The 16,068-nt window shown below is 48.1% G+C and overlaps 7 protein-coding genes across 7 annotated transcripts; 3 read left to right on the forward strand and 4 right to left on the reverse strand.

Moving 5' to 3' along the window:
• Window positions 1-1,138: 1,138 nt before the first annotated feature.
• BJ212DRAFT_1570059 (uncharacterized protein) lies at window positions 1,139-2,712 on the reverse strand. Its single transcript, XM_041342037.1, has 6 exons — window positions 2,663-2,712; window positions 2,377-2,602; window positions 1,877-2,321; window positions 1,815-1,822; window positions 1,706-1,764; window positions 1,139-1,651 (listed from the first exon to the last, which is right to left on the reverse strand). Exons 2-6 carry the CDS (start codon window positions 2,399-2,401, stop codon window positions 1,340-1,342), a joined length of 849 nt encoding a protein of 282 aa, XP_041189452.1. The 5' UTR covers window positions 2,402-2,602; window positions 2,663-2,712; the 3' UTR covers window positions 1,139-1,339.
• Window positions 2,713-4,762: 2,050 nt separating this feature from the next.
• Window positions 4,763-5,799, forward strand: BJ212DRAFT_1302309 (YqcI/YcgG family-domain-containing protein; the record flags this gene model as incomplete). Its single annotated transcript, XM_041333243.1, has 3 exons — window positions 4,763-4,888; window positions 4,952-5,013; window positions 5,067-5,799. 3 exons carry the CDS (start codon window positions 4,763-4,765, stop codon window positions 5,797-5,799), a joined length of 921 nt encoding a protein of 306 aa, XP_041189453.1.
• Window positions 5,800-6,748: 949 nt separating this feature from the next.
• BJ212DRAFT_1466329 (uncharacterized protein) lies at window positions 6,749-7,932 on the forward strand. The gene is made up of 3 exons (XM_041338974.1): window positions 6,749-7,259; window positions 7,318-7,681; window positions 7,733-7,932. The coding sequence occupies exons 1-2, from the start codon at window positions 6,920-6,922 to the stop codon at window positions 7,662-7,664; spliced, it is 687 nt and encodes a 228-aa protein (XP_041189454.1). The 5' UTR covers window positions 6,749-6,919; the 3' UTR covers window positions 7,665-7,681; window positions 7,733-7,932.
• A 567-nt stretch (window positions 7,933-8,499) lies between these two features.
• Window positions 8,500-10,558, reverse strand: BJ212DRAFT_1448631 (uncharacterized protein; the record flags this gene model as incomplete). Its single annotated transcript, XM_041338567.1, has 7 exons — window positions 8,500-8,604; window positions 8,626-8,706; window positions 8,728-9,474; window positions 9,500-9,690; window positions 9,745-10,034; window positions 10,085-10,228; window positions 10,320-10,558. The coding sequence occupies 7 exons, from the start codon at window positions 10,556-10,558 to the stop codon at window positions 8,500-8,502; spliced, it is 1,797 nt and encodes a 598-aa protein (XP_041189455.1).
• Window positions 10,559-11,253: 695 nt separating this feature from the next.
• On the reverse strand, window positions 11,254-13,792 carry BJ212DRAFT_1448632 (uncharacterized protein; the record flags this gene model as incomplete). The annotated part of the gene is made up of 11 exons (XM_041338568.1): window positions 11,254-11,554; window positions 11,604-12,045; window positions 12,094-12,245; window positions 12,296-12,594; window positions 12,648-12,757; window positions 12,814-12,881; window positions 12,933-13,057; window positions 13,111-13,211; window positions 13,266-13,401; window positions 13,461-13,585; window positions 13,648-13,792. The coding sequence occupies 11 exons, from the start codon at window positions 13,790-13,792 to the stop codon at window positions 11,254-11,256; spliced, it is 2,004 nt and encodes a 667-aa protein (XP_041189456.1).
• Window positions 13,793-13,961: 169 nt separating this feature from the next.
• On the reverse strand, window positions 13,962-14,892 carry BJ212DRAFT_1377514 (uncharacterized protein). The gene has a single exon (XM_041336514.1). The coding sequence runs from the start codon at window positions 14,823-14,825 to the stop codon at window positions 14,112-14,114; it is 714 nt and encodes a 237-aa protein (XP_041189457.1). The 5' UTR covers window positions 14,826-14,892; the 3' UTR covers window positions 13,962-14,111.
• Window positions 14,893-14,930: 38 nt separating this feature from the next.
• Window positions 14,931-15,960, forward strand: BJ212DRAFT_583322 (mitochondrial inner membrane protein). Its single transcript, XM_041343574.1, has 5 exons — window positions 14,931-15,116; window positions 15,170-15,211; window positions 15,264-15,466; window positions 15,526-15,658; window positions 15,710-15,960. The coding sequence occupies exons 1-5, from the start codon at window positions 15,029-15,031 to the stop codon at window positions 15,745-15,747; spliced, it is 504 nt and encodes a 167-aa protein (XP_041189458.1). The 5' UTR covers window positions 14,931-15,028; the 3' UTR covers window positions 15,748-15,960.
• Window positions 15,961-16,068: the final 108 nt, after the last annotated feature.

Below are 16,068 nucleotides of genomic sequence, written 5' to 3' on the forward strand. Positions count from 1 at the left end.
GTCGCTTTGTTGATGCGCTTGAGTAGTGGGACCAAATGAAGTCGGATGAGACATGTACCGATAAGTGCGTGGGCCACCTTCGAGGATGGAACGGAAAATCGAGATGTCTCAGTATTGATTCTCCTTTCAAATGTTCTCTACAAAATGGACGTACATGGTGGTGTCTTATCGAAGATGATGGAGAGGATTATATATGGGAAAGGGAATATGGATTTGGCCCTGGGAGGAAATTGAACATAAAATGACATCGCCGACGATTCGTCGTACAACGTGCAAATTTTGGGCGGTGAGCAGGGGCAGATCGTCGTAGTCGATGTGTATATGTGGCTGCGCGAACCAACAAGCAGTCTCCCACTGCTCAGGAAAGATGCAGGCTCGTTCAATGGCACATATCGTGACGGGCTGCACGGATCGACAATGAATTGAGAAGGGGTAGATGGTTGAGTCCTAGTGGTAACGTCGAGATGCTGAGTGCATGGAGTCTTCAAAGTTTCACATACGATCAAAGTGAGAATAGGGACATGGGGAGGGGAGGGATCGCCGAGAACGCGTGAGCAATCATTTTGAATTTCTATGATGGAGGTCAGGACTTCCTTCAACTTAACTTTGCATCGCGTGCAGTGACTTGGTTCGACAAACACCGAAAAGAAAATAGCCAACGCTGTGTTCTACCCAAGTGAGCACACGAAGCAAATCACGGACATGATCCTTACGATCAACTGAAGAAATATAAATGGAGTGTGCACGGGCAATCTCAGAATATTGTTCTCTATTAAGGGTCGAGAAACTGTCCACAATCAACCTCAGATTAGGCGCTACGACAGGCAACAACACACCAGTCGGGTATTGGTTACACATAAGCAAACGCTCATGAGAGACCTTAAAAAACGCAAAATGCTTGCGCAACACACACACAATGACACAACAGACGCCCCGTCGTCTGCAAGCTCTCGATCTGAAATCACCAGCGACGCAGAAGGTAGACGACATGCAGCATAATTAGCCACTGACGATGAAGCCATAACGACGAAGACAATAAATTCTGAACAACAAAAAGGGACTCGGAGGCGATCAGGATTCAACTCAACTCATGCTGACAAACATGACGGTCCAAAATGAGGTTGTGGCTGACGGGGCTGGCATGAACCAGTATCATCGGGATGACAGAAAAATTTCCCCATACCTGTACTCTATAAGAGGGTACAGGAATAACTTAAAGTGCTCATTCTCTGACAGAGGCAGCAGTCCCTACATAAAAGAAAATCGAGCGATTATTGCATGAATGTGTACAAAATACATTCGAACGAGTACCAAAACTGCTGGCTACACTACATGTATGTTAAAGGTAAAGATCTTCGGACCAACTTTCAAAGTTATTCACATCCTCAGTCAGGCTCTTGATTTTATCCCTTGTTGAAGCAACGACTCTTCTGTGCAGTGGCAGGCGCATAGGAACATCATCGAGGTGGGTTAGCTTCTCAATGGCCACCACTGCCTTGTCTGCATCTCCATCGATCTTATCCGACGCCATGAATTGCCGAGCCTGGGAACTGGGCAAGTCAGGATTGGCGTACGCAGGGTGCTGGGAAGCTACGCGTCGGTTCTCTTTGAATATCTTGGTACGAAATGGACCTGGCTCGATTATTGTGACCTTGGGGAAACGAAAATTTGGTAAGTCTTTAAATGGCAAGCATCCTAGAATTACCTTTATGTTCCACGCAGGATCCAGTTCTGATGCCAAGGACTCGCTCAGACCTTCTAGTGCTAGAAAATTTGGTAAGCATCTCCACTCCAAAAAAAAAGATTACACCTGCCAAATTTTCTGTCGCAATGCTATGATTTAAATACACCATGCCACATGATTTAGAACACTCACGATGCGCTGTAGAAGGCATTCGCAGGGCCGCCTACCAATCCCAACCTTGACGAGACCTGCAACAGTCTCCCACCAATTGGCTTGTTCATTTCTCGGAAGAACTTCACCGCCTCCTTGCTCACATGCATAGCACCCCAGAAATTTACTTCGAACATCTGACGGGCCTCTTCCTCGCTCAAGGACTCTAACTCTCCTGTTACACATTGACCTGCATTATTAAACACAACATCGATCCTTCCAAAAGCTTCTTTTGCTCTTGCAAACGCGGCTGATACTTCCGCGCTGTTCGTCACGTCAAGCTGAAGGACTAAGAGCTGGGAGGATGGGAATTGTGCTGATAAATCAGATAGAGCATCAGGACGGCGAAGAGTCGCTATGACTTTATCGCCCTTGTTGAGCAATAGTTCAGTCATTGATCTCCCGAACCCTGACGATACACCAGTAACTAGATGTGAGATATCAGTATTCATGGGGAGTCCAATGAATTCGCTTTCACCCACTAAACCAAACCTTTGGGTCTGCCATGTCTCCAGTACGGCTCTCAGAGAACAAGAGGAAAGAAAGGAGCGTGAGATGTCTGTGCAGTCAGTGCGGCACGATAGCGTATGTATGACATGCGATATTTTATCGGTAAAAATAGCTTAAGTCGCACTTAGTAGCACCGTATGGCGCAAGTGGCCCGTTCGATGCGATTCTGTTCTTAATCTATGTCCCGGAACGTGTCGTCTGACAGAGCCATAAATTGGTCATACATGACAAGATTGGATGGTTTGTCATGGGCCCCACCTTTTTTTTAAATCCTGTTTATTGTCTTCTGAGGGCAAAGCCCGATGTAGACAGTACATGCTATTGTGGGCCCCACCTTCAATTATCCATCAATGGAAAATCAACCAGATGCATTTTGAAATTGAACAACGATAAGCACAAGGAAATAGACCGTGTGAGTATGTGATGGCGCCCAAGAAGTCAGATAGACGTAGAAGAGCAAAGGAGGTGTGCGAAAGTACTAAGTAAAATTAGGAGGTAACCGGAAGATAAGTGTGCGGTGGGAGTGTCTCACAAAGTGCGAGAGGGGTCTGGATGGGTAGACATGGTGGGAGAGAATAAACTCGCGTAACAACTTTGTTCACGTCCAAGAGAGAAGAGCATGTGGTGGCCCCACTCGACTTGTCCGTGGTATATGCCACACCGATTTCAAACATATCAGAGGATACAGTATCAATGAACACACGGAAGGGTACAATTGATGTGTCAGGAGCATGTGGGAGGGTGAGAGTGCACCGCTGGCACCCCTGCTTGGCAAGGTCCAAGGGCCACGCAAGATGGAGCAAGAAAGTGCGCAAAGGTAAAGGAGACGTGCCGCAGGAGGTGCCGGATATGGGGAAGATCTTCAAGTACGAGGCTCCTCCTCCCGGAATGAAAGTGAAATACTACGACGTTAATGTGTTCTAGAGCTTGGCTTGCTATATGTTACCCGTTTGACACATCGAGCTCTGGAGTCCCACGCGACTCGGTGCGAGTGCAAATGTAACTCGATCTTTCTGGCAAATGAAAGGAATGTCAGATGGCCACCGTAATTCGCTAACGTACCCAGTAGGAAGAGAAGGAATTCCGGCGTGAGTGTCTCCAACCTGAGCGTGTACGCGAGGCTTAAGACTAAAACATTCCATCAAGTGATCATCGCAGTGCATCAAGCCTTGAGTTTGTATGTTAACCACTTTTGATTGCGGAACAATGATATTTTGTTTGGCTTTTGGCGGTACCTGAATGTTGATTTGTAATTTAGTGGATTGCCCGTGACCACACGCCTTGTGGCACCTGCCAGTTGAGATCTCAAGCTCTCTCCATACAAAATCCTAATTGCACTGAAAATCAGGCTTGCGCTTTGTTATATGGGCTCTTTTGGAATGGCGACACATGCAATAGTGAATTTGGACTCGAGGTAGCGGGCGCTGCCACGAATGTAGGGGGCCCGGAATTTCCGATCCGATTCATCGACAACCTGAGGCAAACGAATGATACAAAAATTGCTGTGATCGTCATTAATGTTTTCGTACATGCAGATTGCAAGGACTATTGCAGGCAACCATTTGACGATGTTCTTCAACAAATCAGGAAGGAGGTGGTGATGTCAAAAACATCAAAGTTCTGGAATGAACCTGCGCTGGCACCACTAGTTACGCCATAACTTACGCCACGAAGCTAAATTTCCCTGATGACTATGACCTCGGTCGAGGCACTGTCCCATAACATCTATTTGTTCTCCCCGGATTGACTTATGAGTGGACCGGAAATTCTTGTTTGTTCATTACATCCGGTGAGCCAACGTGCATTCTGTTCGAATCGTTGAATCTGGGCTGGTGTTCTCAGGGAATTAGGCATATTTCTGATTTGTGGCTGCGATCAGTGTCAGCTTGTTTTGAGGGATTTTCATGATACGTCGTGAACGGTGTGCTCTGTCTCATTTTAGGGTGTTACCTGCGTGGCACATGTGGTAGCAGCTCCTCTTGGCTCGACCTCCGAATGACGAAATCATGTATTAACTGCTGGAACGAAGTAGGTTACCGAAAAGTCGCAATCTCGGACGCCAGCTGTTCACAGATTGCAGCACGTCTCGTTGTATGGGAAGTATGCCCAGTAAATGGTCAGTATGACACTACCCGAGGCCTAGCCTAGCCGCGCCCATAGCCCGTTTCACAAAGCAATCGTCCAACCTTGGCTTGTGATGATGCTTTTCAGTTGGACAAAAGATCAGCGTCGTTCGGTCACGCAATTTTTTGGTTTCGTCAGAGTGGATATTGAGACCTATAAAATCTCTACCAACATTACCAGACATTCAGTACTCCGACTTCCAGCACTCCAACTTCCAACACTCCAACTTCAATCATGTTCGACATCTACCCTTTAGCCGCATCGCTCATTGGAGGCGTTATGATTACACTTGTCAATATTGCATCGATCAAATTTCGAAGTGTACCGAAGACGCTTCCTGATACACTATTCTCGCTCACTGTCGGTATCAGACATCTTTGGTTGCCAGTTATAGATGAACTGACGACCAACGACAACGACTAGGGTTTTATTCGAGCTGCATTTGGCCCCGAACAAGACGGCCAACAGGGTAATCCTTTGACAAGGTACGGACACGCGCGCCCCTTTGAGACTGTAGTCTAATATATATCCATTTCAGGGCGCAGGTCACTGCAGCATTTCCAAAAGGAACGTGGCAGCGTAATGTATATGAAGACTATAAGGCAGTTCTCTTCGATGAAGAACTAATCTTCCCCTGCGTCTATGCCACAAAGGGCTTTAAATCAGACGACCAGCGCTATCTGTTCATCGACTCGGATGACCTGTCGGACCCACGACATATCCATACTCTTGCCAAGGGACTTTCCACATACCTCCCTCAAGCTCGCCAGCTCGGCCCCAACACCTCACTCGTTCTCCTTGCCAAGAAAAATGACAACAACTCACGAACAACAGAGGAATACAATACTCTGTTCTGGGAACTCCTCAACGGTCTCGCCAAGCTTGATAAAAAGCCTTGGCCTTCAAATATACCCCACGACATTGACACGGACAGATGGTGCTTCTGCTTCGGTGGAGAATCATTCTTTACTATCATCCAAACCCCTGCTCACCAGGTCAGGCGCACGCGTTGTGCGCCGGGCCTGACCATGGTCTTCCAGCCAAAGTGGATTTTTGACATTCTCTTCAGCACTGATGCAAAGCGCGCGGGCGCGCTTGCAAAAGTTCGTGCCCTTCTCGCCAAGTACGGTCCAATTCCTATCAGCCCCGAGCTGAAGAACTACGGCGAGGAAGGTTCGCGGGAGTCCAAGCAGTACTTCTTGCTGGATGAAAATATTCCGGCGTCATGTCCATATGACAAACTCAGCGACTCCGAAGTCATTGCCGCATAAAGGCGAGCTGATGGTCCCCGGTCAAGTTGCTTCCAACTAATCTGTCTCCACAGCGAATTACAATACCTTCCTAATGCGAAGTCGCAAATAATGCAGTTCTTCGTTGAATTTGAAATTAGTTAAATATAAATTTGGGTTGTAACTTAACAAACTGGGCCTTCTTTCTTCATTGCAGTGCTACCCCCAGTCAATTTTGTTTGCGTTTCCTATGTATGATGGCACCTACGCTTGTACAATAAAATCGCTTGGTCATGTGTATCTGAGAGTCGCCATACTCTCAACCAACCGGCCTAACCAACCAGATTCCTCTCAAGGTTCAGTTGCTACTGATATTCAATGTGTACAGATTCAGAAACAGATACCAACATGCACTGACTGTCACTCAACAGCATCTGTAAATTATTTATACCTGCATACTATTACTTAGTATGAAACACACCAAGTATGTCGAAACAAATTTAGGGCGCAGTTGGTCTCACTCCAATTGCTGGAAACATCTTAACTTGCTTACTATTTTCAGTGGCGAAGCTATGGGTATCTGTTAAAGATGCTGTGTGATGTCTCTAGAAAGGAGGATAAGTCCGAGAGGCCACCACAACAATAGACTATAGAAGAACCTTCTGGCTCTAACTCCGTCTTGGTAATGCGAGGGAATGGCATATATAGGATTGCATTAGATGTGATAAGTACACGCGTTGACGTCCTTCGTCGCTGGCCAGGCGTCTCTGCGTTCCAACCACAAAGGTTAAGATTAATATTTCCGCAATTGTCATCAAGTCGTCACTACTTCGCACACGCACGTTGGTCGAATTCAACATTTGTCTTCCAAGGGACCAAGTCCATTCGTTAGTGCCCACGGCGTGAGCCACTTTTTGGCGTGGAAACGTGATGGTTGGTCACGTGATTTGCGGTAAGTCACGAAAATGCGACTCACGAGATGTTGGGCAGTCACGAATAGACCGCAACGTAGGACAATTTAGGTTCTCACCATCATCGGACATCCTGTCATGTTCGGGACTCCGATTCGAACTTCTGCCAGTGGATACTAAGTAACTAGCCGTTATTGACCGGGGTGATTAAAGTCAGCTGAGCAGTGCCATCGAACACTCCAACATCAATCATGACCCCACCTCTCTACACTATCATTGGCACGCCATTCAGCACCTTCACCCGATCCATAGCTCTCGGATTGACTTACAAGGGGATACCCTTCACTCAAGTTAGATGCGTTCCACATTCAGACACAGCATATGAGAACCATCCATTCGGGTTTCTGCCCACCTTGATCATCCACGAAATTGATGGCAAGACAGTTAACCTGAAGTTACGGGAGAGCGCGGCAATCGCGCGCTACATTGACAAGGTTGCACCAGAACCAAGCTTGCATATTTCCCCGGGTGACGGGAAGGCCATCATCGAGGAACAAATGTGGGAGTTTGTGAGCCTTGCTGGTGCACATGGTAAACTTGAAATTTCAGCCAGACACATCGAGCCTATGATACTGATTTCATGCTTCAGGTTTCCCTGCTGTTGAGAAAGGGGTCGTGAAACCTCGTGTGGCTGCCATTGACGCCGGTCAACCTACAGACTCTGTGATTCGCGAACAAATCAAACCAGCTGTAGAACATCTTAGGACATCGCTTGGTAAAATGGAAGAACTAATGGCAGACGAGGGCTATGTGTTCGGAAGCAAGCTGAGCTGGGCGGACTTCTTTTTGTTCCCGCTGCTTGCAGATCTGAAAGCAACCCCGGAGGGCGAGTCGCTTTCTCCGAGAATGCTGAACTGGATGGAGGAAATGAATAAGTTGGAGGCAGTCAAGGCCACCACTCCGGGTACTTTGAGTGTTGGTGCAAGACCTCCCTAAACACCCAACTCGAGTAGGTATGATTTAACTTTCGTTCGCAATCATTTATCTCGCTGACTCAGAGACAGTGCAGGAATTTCTTGTGAATAGAGCTCGAGTCCGTGTTAACTGGAGAAGTTAACTTTCGATCTAAGCATGATTTGTAGAACTATCCAAGCAATTCTCAGTTGACATCGTTGTAAATCTTGAGAACGTCACGGGCTCCTTCTCACTCCTGCTTTGCGTATGAGAAGTAATTTCATTATCAACTGTTAAAATATCATGGGCGCGTGCTTTCGCGATGCAATGCTGGACTGTTGCTGGACTGCCATGACATCATCTGTCCCACGATAGAAAGCGGGGAGGCCCCGCACTTGAATACTAGGTTCTACATGTTGGCCGGGTCTAATTGGTTCAGCATCTCTCGCAGACTCGTCACAGAGCTGCGACTTCATGTGTCTTTGTGCTCACGGTTGATCGCGACGAGCAATATCTGACCACTGGGAAAATCATTTCGTTCGGTGTATATAGTTGATCGGTCTTACTACCACTGTTCTAATGCCAGCTAGAAGCAAGCTCCACGCAAACGCTAGAACACCGGCTCGAAGCGGTATATGGATCAATCTTCATACATTATTTGATATCACAAAACCCCAATCCCCCTTAGCGGTATTCCGCCACTTCCTTCGTGCCGTACCCCATACCACAGCCTAGGCCGTATTCGTTCAACTCTGTCATTTGTGAAACCGGATGCTTTGCTGGAAATACTAATTCATGATAAGACCTCCTGGATGTCCCCACTGAAAGGTAACAGTTGTCCCATTTAGTATATGGCTCGATCTGCTCAACCTCTTTCTCAATACGTGAATCTCTCTCGCTTCACGCGCTCTGGATCCACTCCAGCAGCTTGTAGTGACTTCATCGCAATGTGAACGAAAGGCAACGGGCCACATATATGCGCCTCCCGAAATTTTGCGTCTACACTGCCAAAAAGAGTTCCACTGTCGTCCAGGCGTCCTTCGTGCGGGATCAGGGACACGAATGGCGGAAAAGACTCGGATAACTGGAACCTTGGGGAGTAGACATGAATGGAAAATGTAAGGCCGGGGAGCGACTGGCGGCCGTTCACTTTGCCGGATGACATATTCACAAACGCTTCTTGAATCAAACTGAGCATAACTTCCGGCTCCCGCGTTGAAAGGACGAGTGTCACATCCCAGTCTCCGAATCCCCGAGTAGCGAGGTCTGTAACATGACGAGTCAAGCTCAGGAAAGGCGTGAGGCCAATTCCACCAGCAATCCACAGCAGCCGTCGTCCACCGTCGCATGCTGCTAAAGGCTCTGGGACAGGAAGATCGCCTCCGACACCTCGTAGTCGAGCGCAGATTTTCAAGTCTGCGACATTGATGGGTTCTCCAGTCAGCTGCGGATCAACACTCCTAGCAAGCCGATATAAAATTGGAGTGATAAGACCGCCTTTGATCGCTCTCATTGTGATAGAGAGGTTGCAAGGTGCATCTGGGGTTGGAGGTGTGGAAACCGTCCAAGTACGGACACAGTCATCGTTAACTGTGCTATCATCTTCTTCCCAGTCTAACAGCTCGTGTGAGCGTTTGCGCAGGAACTCCGTCAACTCCAGCACGCAGTTTTGGCTTGGATGCATATCCACAGGTCGTGATGACTCGAAAGTGAGGGTGATGAGGGTGCTATCATGCACTCGCGTCTTTATCAGGCTAAGTATGATGTCGGCGAATGATACAGATGGTGGCTTTTCTTCCGCTAAGTAGCAGACAGGTGGGCTGTAGGGGCTACGTTCTGCTGGCCCTGTCTCCTCTCAACGGAATGGCGTTTTTGACAAAGGAGAATCCAGTGACGTAGATGGTGGAGATAATATTCATATTTGGCATCACTGCTCGCGCAGATGCGCCATACAGGGTCTTGGCTTTCCCGGTAAGATACAAGATTGATCCAGTGGAAAACGAGGGGAAAACAATTCCAGCAACTGGTGTGATGTGTATGTCGCCCAGTGAGTTCATCATGCGATTCCCTGTGTGTTATATATAAATACTGGACTCGCCCTGTGGTATATCGTTCTTCTCACCGGCATAATTTGGAAGCACGAGAGTCTTCCCATCGGATGGTCTAACTCGAACGAATCCGGGGCGACCCCCTCTATGATTGACGCCAACTCGAGAAGGATAAATGTTTTCATCCTCTTGGGCGGCCACGTAGGACGTGGACAAGAAAGCTGTATCAGCTGCATGGATGAATGCAATGACATCATCAGGCAGGCGCTCCCCATCCCCTAGGCTAAACCGCTCATAGATGAGGCGTGGCGATGCCCCGTGGAATGGCATGATCGACCTGATATTGATGTATTTCGGACACAATCTACAGTTTGTGAGACAGAGCCACAGCACAAAGAAGCCGCGGCAACTCACCCCAAGGCTTGAGTAACTACGACAGTAAAATCGGCGTCCAGATCTCTCAATGAAACATTGGATATATGGCCAGCGAATTTGTTCCTCCTTCTAGTCGAAACCTCAAGCCCAATCCCGGAAAAAAGTGGTTTTTCATCATGTAAGCTGGGAGCAGTTTTGAATGATTGGATCTCCAGGCCATAGATGCGCTTTGATCGTTAGTAAAGCATCTGTAGGGGATGAGATAAAGTCTGACATCCCATCACTTGAGCAAAGAATAGATGCCCACGGTCTCCCTTGCTGGTCCAGAGTAGTGACTGGCAAGAAATGTAGTCGGCTTGTGTGGAAGATGCGATGCTGCTCAGGCAGCCTATCCACAATTGCTGTGATTGCAACGCGCTCGGGGAGGTGGATAATTGCCTGAACGGCTTGTTCTCCTGGATGCCAGCCCCGTAAAGCAGGTAACGGATCTGATGACCGTTGCAACAACTGCATTGTCAGGGGACAACAATGGGGTGATGAGCGATTTAGTCTAAACTGCGGGAGACTATGCGTGAGGGAACACGATCAATGATTGCACTATGTACTGGTCGGTTCCGTTGACACGTGCTGTCCAGAGAAGAAATGCATATTTCAGCAAAGTGTTTCATTGTCCCGATTCCACGGAAAAGATTCTGATACTATGTGGATATTTTGGGCGATCAATAATAGTCCTACTCCAAGCAAATGTGTATCAGTGATGAACAGTCACGCAATCGCACATCAGCTTTTGGTCTGGTAACTTACTAAGTCTCACCGGGTTCGAATAACTAACCGAAAATGCGGGATTATAAAGGCAGCGTGGGCTCTGGTCCGGGCGTGACGTAAGACAGAAATAGTTTCAAGTGAGGACTCCGTGATTAGCGTGACTCTCGTGTCGGAAAGGAAAACAACAGCGCCTCTGCAGCATCTCCTTGATAGTCAATCGTGTAAGTTGGCATGAACCTCAGCAGAGATAAAAGCCAAAAGCAGCTGGAGACTATCACTCCATGTGTGCACATAGTGGTTGACATGATCATTCGAGCTGCCATACCGCCTGTCAGCAACGTCGCACCTCCGAGTAGTATTATGTCCACCTCGATGTCTGCAACTGGGGCACTTAAAACATCCAATAACATAAGCAGGACAAGAAAACGGGGCAGGAAAAGGTCTCAATCGATTTCAATCACGTCGTCCTCTATCTTGTCATCCTTGCTGCTCAATATCAACAGCCCGTCCTCTTCTAACCTCCTTCTCTTGTTAGGACTCGCGATATCCGGTATCGATGCTGCGCCATTTGTATCTGTCTTTGCGCGTTTGGCGGACGGCCCGACTTCCACAATTTTGTCATCTGGGGCGGACCGTTTGCGAGATGGCACAGGAGGGGGTGTCGATTGCTGCTTCTCTAGACGAGGAGGCGATGGCAGTGGTGACGGAAGTATGTACGCCGGACCATCAGAAGGATGATTAGGTCTGCGGTGCACATTAGCCAAAAACTCGACAGAAAATCCATGTCACTTGCGGTAGTATGCTCAACGCAACTACAATCGTTCCCCACTCCTCCTCTTCATCCACGATTGTCAAGAACTTGCCTCTTCCAACATTCAAACTCTCCAGTGTCCGTTCAAGATTATCGTCCCAGTCGGGATCGCTGAGGACACGCTTGTCTTCGTAGACACTAACCTCCCTTTTATCACTGCCGAGTACGCCATCTACAAGTTCACTTAATGTTACACGAGCAGGGTCGCACAAAACTTTGGTGTAGGTATCTCGGCAGACGCCGCATTTAGGATTCGGTGGGCACATAGTACTGGTGCTGAGAGGATTGGTTGGCTTGAACTGCACGTGGACATTGCGCAGTTGCGCGTATGATTTGCGAAGGAGATGGACTGCTTGCAAAACTATGAGGCCGGAAATGATGGCGTTGGTGGTTGCAATCGCGGGGATAATATTTCCTGCCATTTCTAGGGAGAGATGAGTGGTAAAAGAGAACCAGCGACATAGAAATAGACCTTTAATTTCCCAACGTGTCTTGCGATCGATATAATATGCCGCAGAACGAAGATTTGCAGCAGCGGTAACGAAATCGAGTGTATCGTCGTCATCTTTGTCGAAGGAAATTGTATCTTCACCTTTGCGAAGCCGCTCGGCAAGTCGATTGGTACTGCAATTCTCGTTTAGAAATCTAATTAATTGCATGACACATATGCCCACCTTGATATGAAAAGCTCCAAGGTGTCGTGCAAACTGAGTGCCCGTTGATCCCTTAGTCCCGAAACACCGTTCAACGAACTAGACGACGAAGACGTCGAAGGGGTCTTTCCGTTCACATGGCCGTTTGCTGGCTGGAAGTGCATAATCTGTGCGCTCCCGGTAGTCGTACTCGAGTTCGAAGGTCGTTGTATGAAAAATCTTCCTTCCTGGATAGCGCTGAAATCAAGAGGCGTTGGTGCCGCACGTGCGCGCCACATATCAGACATTGATAACAGATTGAGGATATCCGAGTGGAAAACCTGCAAGAAATCAACACCTCAAGTCGGCCTTTGGATAAGGTGTAAAATAAGACCTTCTTGAAGACACGTTGAGCCACGTCCTCCGTTGTCTGTGCTGAGCGGAGTGCACTTCGAACTGCTTTATACGCGATCGCCTCTTTGCGTAGAGCAGCGATTTCTTCGGCTGTGTGAAACGCCTCCTTAGCAATGCATACAGACCTTCAGGGTAATCAAATCTACCGTTTTCCCCTTGCTTCTCCGCTTCATCGAGTTCATCTGTCCCATCTTCGTCCTCACCAAACAGTTGTCTGATATCGTAGTACAGTATTTTCTCATCAAAAACATATGAACAAACTCACGGTAGTAGATAACTCTTTGCCCAGACAATGCAGTGAATAGGTTGAGACGGTGTGGACCGGATCGTGCACACCGGGAAAGTCGTCGGTGTGGGCTTCGGCACACAGTCAAAGCATTCTGTGCGATCCTGAATGAGAAATCCTTCAACAACACAGCCGCATCGACCAAAATATCCAATACCTTGAGTAAAGGCTGCACTTGACCGAGGTATCCGGCAGTGCCAGATTCGACTAGAGGAACACCGGCAGCCATACACATTTTATTAACGTGTCTTCGCGCATCTGGAATGCGATTCCGTCAAACTACGTTGAACTGAAGTCGTCGGTTATCATTACCGAGATTGTCTAGTGCATTCAGAACGATGTCGAAACCACCGAACCATTCAATGTCAAATTGTGCTTCTTTTATGTTTGCATGAATGGGATGAATGTTGACGTTGGGGTTGAAAGCGCCAGCAGTTTGGGCTGCTACCTTACGGGACCATGCTATGATGTTACCCCGAAACGATACCTGTCAAATAAGCGGCTCACCATGGCTTTGCTATGCTTGATATCTTTCTTTTTGAAAAGGAATTGCCTGTTCAGGTTCGAAAGGTCTATGGTGTCTAGGTCAAGGAGGGTTATGTGGCCGAAGCCAGTCAAGACGATATTCTTCACTGTCACATATGGTATCATAATCACGAAATCCAACATGAAAATATACTCTTCAAAGACTTACAAAGTTCGCATCCTATTCCTCCTGCCCCAACCAGAAGAACTTTCGTTTCAGACAACCTCCCACAAAGCTCGGGACCCAAGATGGCTTGCGCATGAGTAGATCGAGATGATGTCTTGCGAGCGCCATTCATAGAAGAACTTGACATTCTACGGGAGGCAGCAAAGTAAGGTTTCCTTGAAAATAGCTTCGAAAACGTTGGCCCGTACTCTGCTGACGACTGTAAGAAATCAAAGGCAAGGCAGCGCCGGAAAGGCGGCCTCTTGTGTGACACGATATTTCTCGGTCACGCGGCGGGAGTCACGCGTTTGAGGGTGTCACGCCACTTGTCCTTGCAAGGACCTTGACCTTCAGGATTCAGCTGTAAGTACAAAAGTTTTTCCAGGCTTCCAGCCCATAACTATGGCCAGCTATCGTGCATTAAGCAATCAATCGAGCTCATGAGCTTAAGTGGTACTGCTGGGTATCTAAATCTGGTGTTTCCATCCTACTTCGTGACCATTTTCAATCATTGGCTCCACAAATCCTCGGAATGTCCACAAAGGGAGTTCAGCAACAACTTCTCCACCGCTCTCTAAGACACTACGGTCCTGGGACCAGCGCATGCCATATCCTTCTGCTACTCGTGCTTCATATACCAGGACCTGATGCGGTAGCCAATGGAGATTCCTCCAGGTCGAATTGTCCACCACCCGTTCAAATAATGTCAGCGCACGTTCATTGATGGAGGAAACTGAGCCGGAAGGGGTGCCCCACCACCCCATATCTGTTTTCATCTGTCCTTTGTTGTTTCTCTTGACTGGCAAATCCTTTGCCCCTGGTGTCTCCCCTTGGGAGCGGTGCGAATGCTTTGACCATGCACGAGCACCAGCTGTGAGTCCCACTTTGTTGGGTACGCTGAATGCTGTAAGGCATTCCTCTCGTATTGGCGGCTCAGATCCTAGCGCAGAACCAACGGTATATGCCAGGCCACTCAATATGTGACTCGATAGCGGGTCAAGTGTTTGTTTGAGTTCAGCTAGCGGCTGATTGCTACACCGAATCAACTCCTGGACTCGAGAGCGCTCAAGCGCTGCAGATGGTAGCTCTTCGATGTTGAAACAATGAGGGATGGGAATCAAGAAGCTTGACCGCATATTAACATCTGGCATCATGAGCAATTGCAAGAGCCTCCGAAGCATAAACTTAGTTAAACGAGGTTTAGGCTAAGTCAAGGTTAATGCGTATGGTCGTCATGAGCGATCGAACAAACTCGGATGTAACCGGAAGCATGTGATTGGTTAGCGGCTCTATTTCCAACGCTCATCCGCGCCCCGCAGGTGCGCACGGTGCACACGACTTTTCTCGCACTACTTCTTCAGCGTCGTTGACACCACCAGCGACGATGGCTTCGTCCATGATCCTTCGCTCAACGCTACCCAGAACCTTTGCTTCCGCAACTGGACGTAATTCCCTGCGATCCGTGTTGCAAGGTAGAACCTTTCTTATTCCTCATGCGTGGATCAAGCTTACCTGTATTTGAAAGTGAGAGCGGCAAGCTCAACTACGCAGTATGTACCAGGTGGACGTACGTCTTGGAACTCTATTTGATACTAGGAAAACTCATTGATGTTCCACAGCTATCTTGAAGGGCACGGTTAACGACCCCACGGAGTTCCCTCCTCCATCAAGGACACATGGCTCGTATCACTGGGCATTTGAGCGTATTATTGCTGCCTCCCTTGTTCCCGCGACTGCAGCCGCTTTTGTGACCTCTGGGTCATCTTACCCCGTCCTCGACGGACTGCTTGGTCTCAGCTTGGTGATGCACTCTCATATTGGGGTACGTGACCGCTAGAGGTGGTATGCCTAAGGATATAAACGTCGACCTTTTATTGCTAGTTCGACTCGATGATTGTGGACTATGTGCACAAACGCAAATTCCCTATCCTTAGCCCTATCCTGACCTGGACACTGAGATCGGCCACGGTCGGCGTACTCGTTGGCGTCTATCAATTCAACACAAACGACATTGGTGCGATCAATACCCCTTGTCATTTTTTCTTACCTGACTTATTTCCTAAAGGCTTGACGGAGTTGATTGCGAAGGTTTGGACAGCATAAAACTATGTAGACTCCGCACTACGACATACTACCAGAGTGTTTAGAAGACGTTGAAGAACACACTGGAATAGTAAACACTCACAATATTTGACTGGTGACCGGTCTACCCCGTCAAAACTACGCAGGTGACGCAAATTCAAACCGTCAAGCTCGCCGTGCTTGAACATTAACCAAAATTGATCGTGAGAAGCTTCATAAAACAGGAGAGAGACGCTCAGCACTCATCTTCCTCTGCGATACCCATCTATCGGCGTCGGAACACAGTCCTTCATCCCCGCAGCGCCCCCATAACCACGATTAACGCACAATCGTGGCTGGAAG

Source organism: Suillus subaureus (assembly GCF_016647635.1).
Source record: "Suillus subaureus strain MN1 chromosome Unknown BJ212scaffold_32, whole genome shotgun sequence".
Taxonomy (NCBI): Eukaryota; Fungi; Basidiomycota; class Agaricomycetes; order Boletales; family Suillaceae; genus Suillus; species Suillus subaureus.